Raw genomic sequence first — 17,084 nt, 5'->3', positions numbered from 1 at the left:
AAACATGCCCTTCAGACCAGCTCATCCAAGCTGCCTACCTGAGCTAGTCCCATTTGCCTGCATTTGGCCCATATCCCTCTAAACCTTTCCTATCCATGTACCTGTCCAAATGTCTTTTGAACACTGTAATTGTCCCCGCGTCACTAACAGTGGAAGGGTTAAGTGACTATGGGTCCTGATCTTCACTCTGTTACCGACTAACTTTAACCTCATAGCCAGCTGAAGGAACAACACAAGGGGAAGATGACAGGGAAGGGCTGTAGAGAAAATTTCAGCACTGCCACAAACCCCATCTCCTCCATGGTTAACTGCTGCACTCTGCAATCATGCATATCTTCACATTGTGCCGCTGTGTTAAGGAGTCCTGTATACAAGTGCTGTGCCAGTTATGATGGTAAAAGTGGTACACCGTGAGGTGTGGGTGTAGGGCTTGCTGCGCTGGTAGATTCTGAGAGTGCTGTGAATGTTTGGTACGAGTTCTGGTTGCTCAGGGCCCCTGGCAACTGGACGCATGGCCACCAATCAGGTTACAATTAAAATTTATAAATTAGAGGTTTGCAGACATCTCAGCTGGAATATATTACAGGAGTAGAGAGAAATGAGGCCATGAAAGGATTGAAAAACAAGAATATGAATTTTCTGATTGAGGCATAATTTAGCTGGGAGCTGAAGTAGGTCAGCAGGCAGAGGGGTGATGAGTGCATGGGGCTTTCAGCAGAATGACAGAAGGCATTTGAATAGTCAAGTGTAGAATTAACAAAGGCATGAATGAGTTCTTAAACAGCAAATGAAGTGAAGCAGAGGTCGAGCTGGACACATGAGTCTCAGCATGATCTGGAACTTTTCTGGGGAATCAAATTGAGCACCAAGTTCTGGCTCAGTCAGTCAGTTGACGGGGAAGGGGCGGTATTGATGGTCATGGGCTAGAGAGAGCTTCAATCTTTTGAACATTAGCTGGGGGAAAGTTTTGTTCATCCACTCCTGAAGTTCAAACAGTCAAATCAGAACCAGTGAAGGGTTTTGATACAGGTGGTATTGAGGTGGAGCTGGATTTCATCAGCATCCAATTAGAAACTGATATCCGTGTATTCGAGGGTGTTGCAGAGGCAGCAAGTAGATGAGAATACACATGTGTAGGCATAGATTAAACTAATGGAATATTATCTGTATCCAGATAATACCATGAAACATTTCATTATTTTTGCTTGCTTGAGAAATGCTTTCAAAATGTATGGGAGAATTTTCGCAAGTCAGGTCATTCATAACCTGGGGAGCCCCTTTACCTAAAGTTATCAAACAGAACTGTGAATGTGGCATGGTGGCATTTTAGTCAAACTGCCGCCCTCGGTTCCAGTAACCTGGGTCACTACTTCCTACTAGTTAGTCACTTCTCTCGCCGTGCTAATACATCACCTCCAACGCCTTGAGCTCTGATCTCGCAAAGTAACCTACTGTGTGGCATTTTGTTGAATACATATTGAAAATCCAAATACATCCAGTTTGGCTAAAAAAACTCAAAGCACTAATAAAGTTAATAGAGTTGACTCCTCTTTCTTGAAGCCATGTTGAATCTGCTTGATCAGATTTTGACTACCCAAATATTCTGCTATTACCTCCTTACTAAAGATTCTAATATTCAATAATAAATGTTAGGCTAACCAGCCTAGTTACCTGCCTTCCGTCTCTCACAATTTTTGAATAAGCAGCAAAACCCAAGTACTGGTTCAAGGCATACAGCATATCTTGAGTCTTTTTGCAATCATCACAAATTTTCATTGAAGTGCAAAAGACAGTTTTCAGTGAATGCAGTGTTTTTGTGTGTTTGGTAACCTGAAACGGGAACAAATGCAAATGATCATTAATAGGCTGTCATGTTACTCGGAGTTTAAAGGATTTTTGTTTACAAATAACTCCTGTTTCGGATAATGATTCATGTTTGCATATAATTGCTTTTCAAATGAATAAAATTGGAGCTTGGAGTTTACTCAGTTGAGAATGTCAAGTTGGAGCCCTGGATAAGAAAATAAATTATAAAACTAATATCTGAAGAGGCAGTTAGATTAACACAATTTTTGTAACAATGACAAAATTGTGTTTTCTGTCCAGCACAGAGAACAAGAAGATTGCAAGACTGTTACCCTGCAGGGATAAGGTTACACAGGTTGAATTTAATCAAAATTATTTATTCAAACCTATCTTGTAACATTTTTCTGTGGCTTCCAGGTCAATACAGTCACAAAGACAAATACTGCCTACCGCATAACTTTGCATTAGAAAAATGTCACAATGGTGGAGCAGGAGGGAGAAAACATTGTATTGCCAAGACAAGAGGCAGATGCACATGCGAAAGGAACATCACAGAAAGAATATTAAACATAGCACTCATTCAACACTGAATACGACTTTCAAAGGTTACTCTCATCCATTCCTTTAACAAACCCATCTGTCCACAAACATTTAAATCAAATGGGCCAGAAGCACCAATTCCAACAGTGTTTTTGGCATTACCTTAATTATATTTCATGACAATTTTTTCTTTTACTATGGTCTGACCTTATTTTGGACACAGATTTTTACACTAGCTCCTGCACTTTCTACATTACAACTTCAAATGTGCCTCATGGCTAATTAAGGGATTGCAGATCCTTAGTAAGTGACATGCACAATATTATTGCAAGGCTTTTGGAATTTGTATTTGATGTCACTGTTTGTTGGCTCACACCTTATCTTTCAGCTTGGGTATTCTGTGAAACATTTGAGAGTCTTACAGCACAGAAACAGGCCCTTCAGTGCACTGCATCCCTGCCAGCCAGCAAGTATCCATCTATAGCAACCCCACTTTCCCTTTCATATCCCCATCCATTCCCATACACCCGCTCCCATCCCTGATTCTGTCGCCATCCACCTGCAATAAGAGCAACTTACAGCAGCCAATTAACCAACCAACCCACCTTCGCTTTTCCTTCCAAATTTGCACAACTGGATCTCAATAGGAGGCAGACAAGTCTCTTGTCAACATCCAGGATGGTTTGTCAGCGACCGTTGCATCCACTGCTACAGTGATATTACACCCTGATGGAGCAGATCTGCATTACCTTCAGGGACAGCATCTCGCATGTCTCCTCTAACCATGGCCCTTCCTCCATACAACTATTGACCCGCACGGGGCAGGCAGGAGCAATGTTTTATATCATAGCTCTTCACTTTACCTGTCTCAGGTGAGAGGGCAGCGGGTGCAAGGCCGACAGCTCCATCCTCACTGCCATATTCCCAACATTCAATAGGAATTCCTCTGAACTCTCTGAAATTAATCAAAATTTCCTCCCACCTGTTTGATTCCAACCACGTGAACTTATTCTAAAGCAAAAAGTAATGCTCCAGCAGGTATCCACGTTGTGTATAAATAATACACATACATCGTGGATTAGGATCATTTCCATATTCCCTTAGGACACAGAGGCCATTCAGCCCTTCAAGCCCATGCCAGAACACAGAGCAATCCTAGTTCCTCCACTAACTTTCCATGCAACCTATTCTACCACAAATTCCCATCAACTCCCCCCAGATTCTACTATTTATCTGCACACTAGGGGCAATTTACAGTGCCTAACTAACCTACATGTTTGGGATGTGGGAAAAAACTAGAGCACCCAGAGGAAACCCACGTAGTCACTTCACACAGACAGCAGAGGTCAGGACTGAAGCCGATCTCTGGCGCTCTGAGGCAGCAGCTCTGCTAGCTGCACTACCGTGGAGATTCAAAACAGAAAACAATCACCAAGTAATATCTGTGGTGGGAGAAACAAAAAATCTCAGGTCACTGACCATTGATCAGAACTCTAACCTGAAATGTTAATTCTGCTTCTCTTCCCACAGACCTGCTGAGCATTTCTCACATTTTGTTATTTCAGATTTCACTGGACTTTCTTTTATATACAAAAGGCACAGCTGGATAGATTCTTCATAAGAGTGAATGACCCCTGCCATCAAATCAGCAATGACCTTTTAAATGGAAGAGAAAGTTCAAGGGTCTGAATGACTTAATCCTGCTTCTAATTCGTATGTTCATATGGAGATTGTATGAAAAAAACCGTACCAGTTATAAACTGCAGAATGTTAGGGCTAGATTTTGCAGTAAGCAGTGAACAAATGGTATTACCACTGAAACACAAACATTCTACAGATTCTGACAAAGGTTCTTCAATCTTGAACATTATTTCCATTTCTCTTTCCACAAATGCTGCCTGAACTGAGTGTTTCCAGCATGTGTTTTTATTTCAGATTTCCAGTATCTACAGTTTTTTTTACTCTATAGGGTAAACACTTCTGATTAGAAAGTCAGTTTGAGATTGCATCTTCTCCTGGGGATTCTGTACCTGTGTGAACAGGATAAACAATTGTGCATCACTATAGCAATTAGAAGTGTTAATGAGAAGTGTGATGTCTCAAGCAGGAAATAAATAGAAAGTTCATTTCACAAGCAGGATATAAATAAAGATAGAAGGATACAGAAATAAAGAAAAAGTAAACATAACATTATATCAATAATTAAAATCTGATGCAGTGGAACTTCATACTTCATAAAAATTAGTCATTCAGATTTTGGCTTCAAATCCCCATTATCTTTCAAAAGCCATTAAAAAAAAACTGATGCAGTCTTATTGGCATGAGGACAAGAAATCCCCCTTTTTCTGCATGTGAACTCCTAGAGTCTAACTGGGTGGGAGCTTGCTGTTAATACAGAATAAAGGCTGAACAAAACTTCCAAATGCTTGTGCTCATGATGGAAGTTGAAGTTTTACCACTGCTCCTTTGAGGTAGCCTCACAAACACCATCTAGGACTGGTATCAGAAATGACCAGAGCAACAGCATATCGTCTTTTCGTTTAGAATAGAACAACCATTAATTGCTTTCCAGTATTCAATCTGCTTAATGACAGCTGCTTCAGGTAGGTCAGCACATTCACTCTGTTTTCCTTTGCAGAATGACACACGACTGTACTCAACTTTTTTTTAGTCCTCAAGGGCAAGGTTTGACCACCAATGAATTTTGACTGACCTTCTGCAAAGTAGGATGCAGTTTTAATTTTTCTTTTAATTTCCCCAGACTGTTCTCTTCCTTTTTCCTTAAACTAGCTTGACTGACCCACACTACTATCATTTAGTTATGCTGCCTCAGAGAGAAGGCACTTGCTGCAGTGGCAGGTTGGACTTTGCCAAAGGTCACGTTTCCACCCCCTTCTGTGCCCCTCCCGCCCCACCCCAATTAAACCCAACTAACTAAATCAGGATATTTTATTATAATAAAATGTTATCACAATATTATAGTATTATCAGACTATCATAATCACCAAGAAGTCAATGAGGGCAGAGCAGTAGATATGGTCTATATGGACTTCAGTAATGATCTGCCATTACTTCATTAATGATGGAATCCAAAATTTTCCAATGACAGATGTTAGGCTAAGTCGCCTAAGTTTTCCTCTGTCACCCTCCTTTCTTGAATAGTGGCATTACATTTGCAGTTTCCCAATCCCTTGGGATCCTTCCAGAATTCCAGGGAATTTTGGTAGGTTACAACCAATGTATACAGTCTTTGCAGCCATATCCTTTAACACCTGTAGAGGAGGCCATCAGGACCAGGAGAACCTGTCAATGTCTAGCATCATTAGTTTGTCTGGCTCTTTTTTTCCCGTGATTGTGTAGGCTCTTTCTGCCACGTAGCCCCTTAATTATGTTATCAGTTTTCACTATGGATGAAATTAATAATTCAGACACAAATTTTGCCCAAAATCTTTTTTCTAATTCCACTTAAAACTCACTCGCATATTACCAATTCCAAAACCCAGTATAAGCAGTTTTGGAATGTAATTTTTTATTGAAAAATTGCTTTCAAAATTAAATAATTTGTACAGTTTGATTAAGAGGTAAATGGATTACCACAAAATATTTTGATCAAAGTGTTTGGTACACCTCAAGTAACCCAGTCTTAAATAATCAAAAGGGACTTTAAAAACCCATACTGCCCAAAAGAACAAAAGGAGATTTAAGAGTGCTCTGAAGAAAATGGCTCAATTAGTAGAAACTCACAATAGTGATTAATTTAATTAGGGGATGTCTCTGGTATTGTAGGTGGGTCAGCTTCTTCTGTTTATTTCTTTTATATACAACACAGTGCAAGTAACTTGTGTCTTTTGCACTGGAAGAAATGTCATGGTCCTTTGCAAGTTTGCCAGATTTTACCAAACAGACTTGGAAAAATTGCACCACTCTTGACATGTGCTCATCAGGAAGGGCTTATGATATAGACATTTACTTTGTTGATATAGGACTGATGCTTCACAGAAACAAAGTATTAAATATATGAAAGCTATTAAATATGATTTGGATTAAGCCATCTAAGAAATAACTTACAATGAAAAAAATTAAATTGTGGGATGAAAGAATACAAGGGAAACAACTCAAGATGACAGTTCGAATTAATTCTCTCTTAAACCTTAACATAGAGGAGTTCTGAACTACAAGCGATTTTATGCTGAGATCATTCATTAAGCATTGATGGCTCCAAACTCAGTTCCTCTTGCACAATTGAGGGCATAGAAGAAACCTGAATTCTTCTGGTTGTAGAGATCAAAGGGACAATGTCATCCTGTTTCTGTACTGAATACTTACTTTTCAAAAAAAACTGGCCACTGCATTTAGACTTTGTTATAAAATTGATAATATTAATAGATTTTCCTCCAAGAACGTATATACAAGTAGAAAGGAAGCATCATATTCCTCTTCTGAAGACTGGGATGAAATATATCAAAATCCACTTTACGAATTTTGTTCAAATAGTCATCAAGAATAACCTATGAAAATAAAGTTGAATAAGTGTTAAATTTTGTCGTGTTCTCTTTTAAAAATTCAAAAACAACTTCCATGTTCCCTTCAAATGCACGCCTAGAACCTCCTAGCCAGTAACACATGGGAGTACCTTCACAAAGACAGCAGCAGTTCATATCCTGTGACTGAGTTTTTAATATTACATATTTTATATGGCTTTATTTGAATTCAAGATGTATTCAAAAATAAGATTTGACAAAGTGAAATAAAGCTATTAGGGCAGAGGTAGGCTTTATAGAACACTGCAAAGAATTGAATTAAAGAGGTGAAGAGACTTAGGAATGGAATTTCAAACCTCTGTCAGATCTAAGCAAGACCACGTATAATAAGTCAGATTCACAAGCCAGAAATTGAAAAGTGTAGATATCATGGAACGTTGTAGGGCTTAGGACAGCATAGTTAGGGATAATCATAGATTTGAAGATATTTGAAGACAAGAATGAGAATTTTTAAAATCATGCTTCTGTTTAACCAAAGGTAGGCAAAGGATAGAGGACACAGGAGGGGATGGGCGAGTGGATATTACAATGAAGAGAACTTTGGGTAAACCCAGCATGGCCAAACAAAGCAGGCCATCTTGGAATGCAACAAGATAGATTAGCCTGGAGGAAACAAAGATGTAGATGAGGTTTTAGTAACAGGAAGACCAAGGGAGGGCAGTGTTACACACACAATTAGACCATCTTAGATCCACGTATTCCATAATGTACAGTTCACTTTGGTAAAAGACAGTTGGCAGGAGGAGAAATGGGGTCAGTGTCCAGGCAACAGAATCTGGCAAGAATATAGCTCCCTGATAGTTGAAGAAAATTTCTGATCATTTAGTGTTAAGTGTCAGACAAGTAATTTAAACAGTCAGAGGGGTGGTAATGGGGTGGAGCTGCAGGTCAGTGTTCATACAGAAAACAACACCATGTCCTGATAATGTCAGGGAGTAGCACTGAAGTAGGAGGGGGGCAAAGACAGATTTTTGACACCAGAGTTAACAGTTTAGAATCAGGAAGGGGAAGCCATTGCAGATGACTCTGGCTGCAGCTGGATTGATAAGAATAGAACCATCCATCAAACTTGCCCATTTAGTTCTTGCTGAAAAGGAACTGGAGAAGAATGATACATCCCGACTGTTTCAAAGACTCCAAACTAGTTGAGGGCTACGAGAAGAGATAGATTGCTTTAATGGCACCCAATGACCCGTGATTTTGACAAGAGCATTTTGGTACAGTGGCAGGAGCTGAAACTCAATTTGTCTTCAGGGAAAGATCAGCACAAATCTGGGAGCTGTAGCACATAACAGCAAAATGAAGTTCAGAAAGAAGGATGCAAAAAAAATTTCTAAGCATTATTTACTCTGGAGACAGACACAGAGACTATAGAACTGAGGTATAAGAATAGTAAGGTCATGGACCATATCCAGATTACGGAAGAGGTGGTGCTGGTTGTCTTGAGGCGAATTAAGGTGAATAAATCCCCAGGGCCCGACAAGGAGTCCCCTCAGACCTCGTGGGACGCTAGTGCAGAAACTGCAGGGGCCCTGGCAGAGATATTTAAAATGTCCCTAGCCACGGGTGAGGTGCTGGAGGACTGGAGGATAGCTAATGTTGTTCAAGAAAGACTCCAAGAATAAGCCCGGAAATTAGAGGCCAGTGAGCCTGGTGTCAGTCATTCCTAAATTACTGGAAGGTATTCTAAGGGACAGGATATACAGGTATTTGGATAGACAGGGCCTGATTAGGGATAGTCAACATTGCTCTGTGCATGGTAGTTCACGTCTAACCAACCTTAGAGCTTTGAGGAAGTTACCAAGAGGTCAAAGAGGGAAAGGTGGTGGATGTTGCCTACATGGACTTTAGCAAGGCCTTTGACAAAGTACCACATGGGAGGTTGGTCCAGAAGGTTAACTTGCTTGGCATTCAGGATGAAGTAGTCAATGGGATTCAACATCAGCTTGGCGGGAGAAGCCAGAGAGTGGTAGTAGATGGTCGTCTGTCTGACTGGAGGCCTGTGTCTAGTGGTGTGCCACGGGGATTGGTGCTGGGTTCGTTATTGTTTATATAATATTAGTATAAATGATTTAGATGATAATGTGGTAAACTGGATCAGCAAATTTGCAGATGACACCAAGACTGGGGGAGTAGTGGACAGCGAGGAAAATTATCAAAGCTTGCAGACCAACTGGGGCAATGGGCTGAAAAATGGCAGATGGAATTTAATGCAGACAAGTGTGAGGTGATGCACTTTGGGAGGACTAACCAGGGTAAGACTTACACAGTGAATGGTAGAGCTCTGAGGTGTGCGGTAGAACAAAGGGACCTGGGAATACAGATCCATAGTTCCTTGAAAATGGCGTCACAAGTAGACACAGTCGTAAAGAGCTTTTGACACACTGGCCTTCATAAATCAGGGCATTGAGTACAGGAATTGGGATGTTATGTTGAAGTTGTACAAGACGTTGGTGAGGCTGAATTTAGAGTATTGTGTGCAGTTCTGGTCACTTACCTACAGGAAAGATATCAATAAGTTTGAAAGAGTGCAGAGAAAATTTACAAGGATGTCGCTGGGACTTGAGGACCTGAGTTATTGGGAAAGGCTGAATAGGTTAGGACTTTATTCCCTGGAGCGCAGGAGAATGAGGCGCGATCTTTTAGAGGTATACACAATTATGAAGGGTATAGATAGGGTGAATGCATGCAGGCTTTTTCCCCCTAAGGTCGGGTGAGACTAGAACTAGGAGGACATAGGTTTAGGGTGAAAGGTGAAATACTTAAGGGGAATCTGAGGGGAAATTTCTTCACTCAGAGGGTGGTGCGAGTGTGGACCGAGCTGCCAGCGGAAGTGGTGGATGCAGTTTCAATTGTAACATTTAAATTTGGATAGGTACATGAATGGTGGGGGGGTTTGGTCCAGGTGCAGGTAGATAGGGTTAGGCAGAAGTTCAGGCGGCATGGACTAGATGGGCCGAAGAGCCTGTTTCTGTGCTGTAGTGCTCTATGACTCTAAATAACTTACCGTTTGCAAAAATGCTGGGCAGGCCCTCAAAGGGACATTTTTACAAAAGGATCTGGCCTGAAAAAACAGAAGTTAAAGAATATTTCATCTGTTGGCAATAACAATTCCAGTAACTTTAAAAAAATGTAAGTTAAAAGCAAATTGAAAAAGAAAAATGGAAGGAAAGAACAAATTAGGATGTTCAAAACACTGAGCAGAGAACATACAGGAGAGAAGAGAGACATGCCAACAAGGCAGTGTCCCACAGCTGGAGGTGGGGTTGTGGGACACTGAAACAGTAAAATAATTAAAATAACAAAAGTACCTACGTGTTCAAGGTGAACATGAGCCTGACTTGCAACATCAAATACCACATCCCTCACACGCTTTTCACGATTTCCCCGAATAAAATCTTCTTGTGATGCACCATGCTGGAAGAATAAAACCAAAGCAAATTTAACAGACTAGAACACAGTACAAAAAGTAGTTCTGACAAGGGGTCCCAGAATTTAAACACTGACTGTTTTTTCTTCAACAGCTGCTACCTGACCTGCTGAATGCTTCCAGTGTTTTCCATTTTTATACCAAAAAGTAGTCATTGACTAATATCATCCAGCCCCACGTTGTGCAGTATGGCAACAATCTCTTACTCAGTTAGAAGCTATATTAAGCTTCCTGTATGATGACATGTAGCACAAGGCTCTCTTACTAGGTTCAAAATACCTGTGCTGAAAATATACCAATGTACAGTAGGTCATCCCAGAAGACATTTCCTCTTCTCAATGTCTAAATTCCTCTTTAGAATTATCTTCTTCCATTTCCTCCATCAGTGCCTAATATAAAGTACAAGCAGCTCAGGAGCTTTGGTACCATTTTAGAAATTGGACACTTCCCCCCCCCACCCTCTCACACCAGCTATTAACATTTTAGGACCAAATCTTTTTCTAGTTTCAAACTCCACGTACAAAACAGCTGAGAGAAAATAAATAATCTGGCAGGTTGCTAAGCCACACATTGCAGTTTAGCAGGCTGTCAAACATGCCAAAAAACTTCATGCTGCCAAATGTCTGACAGCCAAGAATATTGATAACTGAAAAACAAATTAAATAAAAAAAACATTTAAAATAAATATTTACCTAAAATCAAATAATTCATAAAAATGTAAATGACCTAATATCTTTTGTCACTCATAACCTTTCCTTTCGAGTCAGACGTATGAAGATGCTGTTCCCATGTCAGGTCTACTCTGGGGTACATTCTGATGGCAGATTCCCCAGCATAAACATTGGGGAAATACCACACTTTTAAAGGCTGACAAAATACAGACAACAGCTTCAGGACTTGCAGGTTACTTTTGGGTTCATGTTTATAAAAGTGGGGATCCTCTTCAGCAGCACCAACACGGGAAATACCAACAATTCTGCACAGAACCGACAATAGTTCCCACAAAAATTCTGGCCATTAATTCTTTCCATTAAAAATTATGTTGAGAAATGTGAAACCACACTCACATTAAATTAAATTTGCCAAACCAACTGCTGTATTCATCTAAATACCAACTGGAAGTAACATTAAATCAAACACATTAATGAACAAGCATTCATATTTCAAAACAAGTTTTAGTGTATCAGCACTTGGTCAAACATCTAGTCACCAATCATTTAATATGATGCTTAGGAGAAACTACAAGATTGAGTTGCCCATCAATGGTGAACATCAATGAGTTAGAGAAGATGAGAAATTAAAACAAAAGTTACAGATTTTAGGAATGTTCAAAAGATTGTAGGTTTTATTCACCAATAGCAGCAAAGCTATCTTCCTAGTAAAATGTTAGGAGTGCTTCCAGATGTGTTATTTTGGACTCCAGTTCCTGTTAAGCCAATCAATGTGGTCAAAAAACAAAGTATTCACCTATCCTGCATCAGATAAGACAAAATTAAACTTTCCCAGCTCCGGCCATATCCCGCTTCCACAGCTCCTCCTCCTTCAGTGGTCAAAACCTGACTTAACTCCAGAATTAATTTCACAAATGAATTATGTATCCACTTCCTCTTTTTCACAATCTTAGCACAATTCAGAAATCTATCATTCAAGTCTTCTCTCACTAAAGATACTGTACATCAAACCTTCACCAGTGCTCAGCCTCATTAGTTCTCCATCACCCAGCGCAAATTTTCTCCAGCCATGTCCTAATTTTGTTTTTCAAACTCTGGATTACTTTTTTCTACTCACTCTCTACTGATGCTCAACTTTTTCCAAGCATTATGCCCTAATTTCAAAAACTCCTTAGCAACATCACATAGTCTACGGCCCTTGGATAGCTTCCTTAAATTTTTAGAACTGAGGGCCCTGTACAAATCTTTTAAATGCAGCAACAATTGAATTTAGGACACAGGATTCAAGAAAAATAATGTACAAATTTATTGCCATTTATCATACAAGCATGCTGTCACCACTTTAGATAAACTAGATTAGTAGATATGCACATATAGTTATGATACTGCCATTACTATTTGAAACTAGGTCTTTAAAAAACATTCATGGGTAATATCTGTGTCATTAATCATACACAATGCACGTTTCACATTTCTCATGTCGGCAGGCTACACCTCCTCAGTTAAGGTAAAACCAACAGATTTGACTTCTTGTCTGTCCATTTCATCACAATTATAGTCTTTGAAACTTTTCAAACATCTAATTTAGGTAATTTCAAAAATCATTCAAAATATTTAAAACCATTCAACACCTCCCAGGTGGACTCTCCACATTCCTCTTTGTTTGCATGCAAGAGTATTTCCAACTCACACTCCAACTTGCCGGAAAGAGTTGAGGCAGAGATACTTGCTACAATTGTGTTTGCCTGGGACAATCTCTCTACCCATAAACTCTCAGAACAGGCACAATCTGCAGTGAAGCTGTGTTAATTTAACACACTCGGCACTCGGATGGTGCCAGACCAGCAGATTTTCCAGACTATGGGATTTTGTTTTATTAATATTGCAATACACACTCAATTCACTTTTGTTGAAAGATGTTATAGAGTAAATACATTTCAGTGGACCTTATTAGTTTCAAGCAAGGGAAGTGATCGGAGAGCATGGGAACCAGGGACCTGATGATTGAACAGGAACATGGCAACGGTGGAGCTGGCGAGTGGAAAGTACCAACATCACCTGCTGAGCCAGATGCCCAAAGGTCAGACAGTAGATTATCAGTCATGTATTGTAGTTGCTTTCATCTTAGCTAACATTAAATTGGTAAATTAGTTTATTGTCACACGTACCGAGGTACAGTGAAAAACTTGCCTTGCATACTGTTCATACAGATCAATCCATTACACAGTGCATTGAGGTAGTACACAGTAAAACAATACAGAATGCAGAATAAAGTGTTACAGTTACAGAGAAAGTGCAGTGCAGGCGGACAATAAGGTTCAAGGCCATAATGAGGTAGATTGTGAGGTCATTAATTTCTACAAACTAACTTGCACTAGCATCTAAAACAATGGAGAAAAATTTAATCACATGAACCCTATAAGCATCGAAGGAAAGCACCACCACATCCTTGCCCTTTGCACGGAATTCACACACTTGCTGAATTCTTAGCACAATATTTACAAACACTCTTCAATGACATTATATCAAAGACGTTTTACCCCTCGACTTTAAAAAATGGTCAAGCCACGAATATATTCTGCCAAATTTGGTGTCATCTTTGGCATTAATCCGGAGACCATTTCATTTTTGATTGGCAGAGCCAGAGAGGTGTCTCTGAGATGAAGTTAACCCATAGATCTGTACATAAACACAACCCCCTTGAGGAAATGCAACTAATTATTTGTACCATTCTTTAAACAAAGATATTGTTTTTATCTTGTTTAAAATACTTAGACAATGGATTATTTTCCAAAAGTGAAATGTATTTAAAATTACCAGCAGGCAAATGTCCAATGGGAGGTAAACTTTGCGTTGCATACTGTGATAGGGAGTTGCCCGTAGACACGTCACTATTCCCTGAGCTTTTCCAATATGACTAGCTGCATGATCAGCATGGATATCCCTTACACCTGTTGGAGAAACAGATACAGCTGAGTACTAATACTACACCACCAAGGATGAATGCAGTTGAAAACAAAGTCTGAAAAGCTAAGTGTGATGAGAAGTCATGCACAACAGCAAAACCACTGCATCACGGGGTTCTGGGAGATCGTATCATACTTTCGAATATGATAACGTGATATTAAAATGTTACAAGTTGCCCTGCATCAGTTTTACAGATATTGCTTGTTCTAACCTTCAGCAAATGAAGGCACAAGGCACAGTTATACCATGTGTCCTCTGAGTTCAGTGATGGCCCATGTGAGGGTTCCAGTCAAGAGAAAGGCTGAATACTCCAGTTAATTGGGTATTGTAATTTACCCCTGGAGTAGGTTTTATACAGATGGAGTTTAGATACCCAAGCGCCATCAGGCTGCAAATAACTTCTGTTCTTATGCAAAAACACTAACATTTAACAAAGTAAATTTGGATTTCTTAGAGAAAAATAATTTTTAAAACTCAGTTAAAGAATCAAAGTTTATAAAATGTATTCTTACCCAATACTTCCAAGAGAAGGTAGATGAATGATGACTGAGCATTCTCTGCATAGGTTTCTAGTTCTTGGATATTTCTGTATGCTTTCTCATTCAAATTCTTTTCCTGAAATTCACCATTTTGAAATAAGCTTCATAATAAAAATTCAGTGATACAAAGTACAAGAAACACCATTTATTTTATTATCAATATTATTCAGGAGCACAAAGTCCACTGGCACCGTATACTTTTGCTGGTAGTTTGTATGGAATTTAGAGCATGAGCAATCAGCAGCAACGGTGAAGCACTTCATTAGTTGTTTGATTGAGACAAGAGATGCCGGAACCTGGAGCAACACACAAAGTGCTGGCGGAACTCAGCAGGTCAGGCAGCATCTATGGAGGGAAATAAACACTCGACATTTCAGGTCGAGACCCTTTGTTTTTGTTACATGTTTGTGTCAAAGTGAGGGAATTACCAGAAGGGAATGGAATATATCTTATTGACAACTTGGTCAATTCTCTGCATGTAGAGTTCCCTCATTGGATATTAACAAAACACCAAGTACATCCTTGGAATAATATTCTTCACTTTAGCGATGGTAATGCTGAATTGATGCGCACATTCAATACTGAGGCAGTAGCAGTTTGTGCAGCAGCTTTACATATACCAACACCTGCCCCAATTTGTTTGATGCAAGCCCTTCATGGCTACAAGAGGGGAGAAATTCACCCTCATTAAGCTTGAAGTAGATACAAGCACGTGAAAAGAGTAAAGTGCACGTTCTACATTTCACCTTGCACTCCACGCAAATGCTGAAGTTCATGATGTATAAAAGTAATTGGAGGCATAGCACAGGAGCTTTAGAGGAACTGTTCCCATTGTTTGCACATCTTCCATATTTTGCTAAGTAATTTTTCTAAATTGCCACATCGTTCTTAACACACACACAAACTTCATCTTACTCTTCCCCCCCCCACAACCCACCAAAGAAAACCAATGCAGTAGTTGAAATAGGAAAGCTATAACAAAAAATGGATTCTGGTGCCAAACATATGCTTTGTCTCTTAACAATGACCTCAGAGGCTACAGAATTTATAGATTGCTGCAGTACAGAAAGAGGTTATTCAGCCCATCTTTGCAAGGAATTCATCCATTCCCATTGTACTGTTATTTCCTTGTAACCCTGCACTCTTCTTGGAGAAGCATAGGCTGATTAGGGACAGTCAGCATGGTGCTGTGAAAGGCAGGTTGTACCTCATAAGCCTGATTGAAATCTTTGAGGATGTGACAAAGCACATTGATGAAGGTAGAGCAGTGGATATGGTGTACATGGATTTTAGTAAGGCATTTGATAAGGTTCCTCATGGAAGGTTCATTCAGAAAGTCAGGAGGCATGGGATCCAGGGAAACTTGGCTGTGTGGATTCAGGATTGGCTCACCCATAGAAGACAGAGTCTGGTTGTAGATGGAGCATATTCTGCCTGGAGGTCAGTGACCAGTGATGTTCCACAGGGATCTGTTCTGGGATCCCTGCTCTTTCTGATTTTTATAAATGACTTCGATGAGGATGTGGAAGGGTGGGTTAGTAAGTTTGCTGATGATATAAAGGTTGGTGGTGTTGTGGATAGTGTAGAAGGTTGCTGTAGGTCACAACAGGACATTGATAGGATGCAGAGCTGGGCTGAGAAGCGGCAGATGGAGTTCAACCCAGAAAAGTGTGAAGTGATACACTTCAGGAGATCAAACTTGAAGGCAGAATACAAGGTTAATGGCAGGACTCTTAGCAGTGTGGAGGAACAGAGGGATCTCGGGGTCCATGTCCCCAGATCCCTCAAGGTTGCCACATAGGTCAATGGGGTTGTTAAGAAGGTGTATGGTGAGTTGGCCTTCATTAGTCAGGGTACTGAGTTCAAGAGACACGAGGTAATGTTGCAGCTCTATAGAACACTGGTTAGACCACACTTGGAGTATTGTGTTCAGTTCTAGTTGCCTCATTATAGGAAGGATGTGGAAGCTTTAGAGAGGGTGCAGAGGAGATTTACCAGGATGCTGCCTGGATTGGAGAGCATGTCTTATGAGGATAGGTTGAGTAAGTTAGGGCTTTTCTCTTTAGAGAGGAGAATGAGAGGTGACTTGATAGAGGTGTACATGATGATAAGAGGCATAGATCGAGTGGACAGTCAGAGACTTTTTCCCAGGGCGACAATGGCTAACACGAGGGGGCATAATTTTAAGGTGATTGGAGGAAGGTATAAGGGTGATGTCAGAGGTAAGTTGTTTTTTTGTTTAAGAGCACAGAGTGGTGGGTGCCAGCAGAGGTGGTAGAGGCAGATACATTTGGGGCACTTAAGAGACTCCTAGATAGGCACATGGATGACAGAAAAATGGAGGGCTATGTGGGAGGGAAGGGTTAGATACATCTTAGAGCAGGATAAAATGTCGGCACAATATTATGGGCTGAAGGGCCTGTCTGTGCTGTAATGTTCTATGTTATTTCCTCAAAATGTTGACCCAATTCGCTTAAAGCAACAAACAATCGACTGCAGGAACTCAGCAAGTCAAACAGCATCTGTGGGTCGGGGAAGGGAAGAATTGTCGATGTTTTGGGAGAGGAGGGTGGTGGGAGAAAGCATTCAC

The 17,084-nt window shown here is 40.2% G+C and overlaps 1 protein-coding gene across 9 annotated transcripts in view; it reads right to left on the bottom strand.

Moving 5' to 3' along the window:
* Window positions 1–465: 465 nt before the first annotated feature.
* Window positions 466–17,084, bottom strand: part of ndufaf6 (NADH:ubiquinone oxidoreductase complex assembly factor 6) — a 30,558-nt gene continuing 13,939 nt past the window's right edge. For 6 of the 9 annotated variants that reach the window (XR_007956878.1, XR_007956880.1, XR_007956876.1 and 3 more), the window contains 6 exons: window positions 14,468–14,570; window positions 13,806–13,939; window positions 10,203–10,304; window positions 9,895–9,951; window positions 6,673–6,854; window positions 2,224–4,376 (listed from right to left, as the gene is read on the bottom strand). Coding sequence is in view for 1 of the 9 variants with exons in the window: in XM_052022925.1 (XP_051878885.1) it covers window positions 6,726–6,854; window positions 9,895–9,951; window positions 10,203–10,304; window positions 13,806–13,939; window positions 14,468–14,570 (525 nt within the window). In the remaining 8 variants the exon portion in view is untranslated. Of the gene's footprint in view, window positions 1,831–2,223; window positions 4,377–5,288; window positions 6,855–9,894; window positions 9,952–10,202; window positions 10,305–13,805; window positions 13,940–14,467; window positions 14,571–17,084 lie in introns of those variants that run through there. The other 3 variants (XR_007956874.1, XR_007956875.1, XM_052022925.1) reach the window with 3 other exon arrangements.

Source organism: Pristis pectinata, chromosome 9 (genome assembly GCF_009764475.1).
Source record: "Pristis pectinata isolate sPriPec2 chromosome 9, sPriPec2.1.pri, whole genome shotgun sequence".
Taxonomy (NCBI): domain Eukaryota; kingdom Metazoa; phylum Chordata; class Chondrichthyes; order Rhinopristiformes; family Pristidae; genus Pristis; species Pristis pectinata.
Note: the sequence above shows the minus strand (reverse complement) of the source record. Positions and strands in the feature narration are given on the sequence as shown.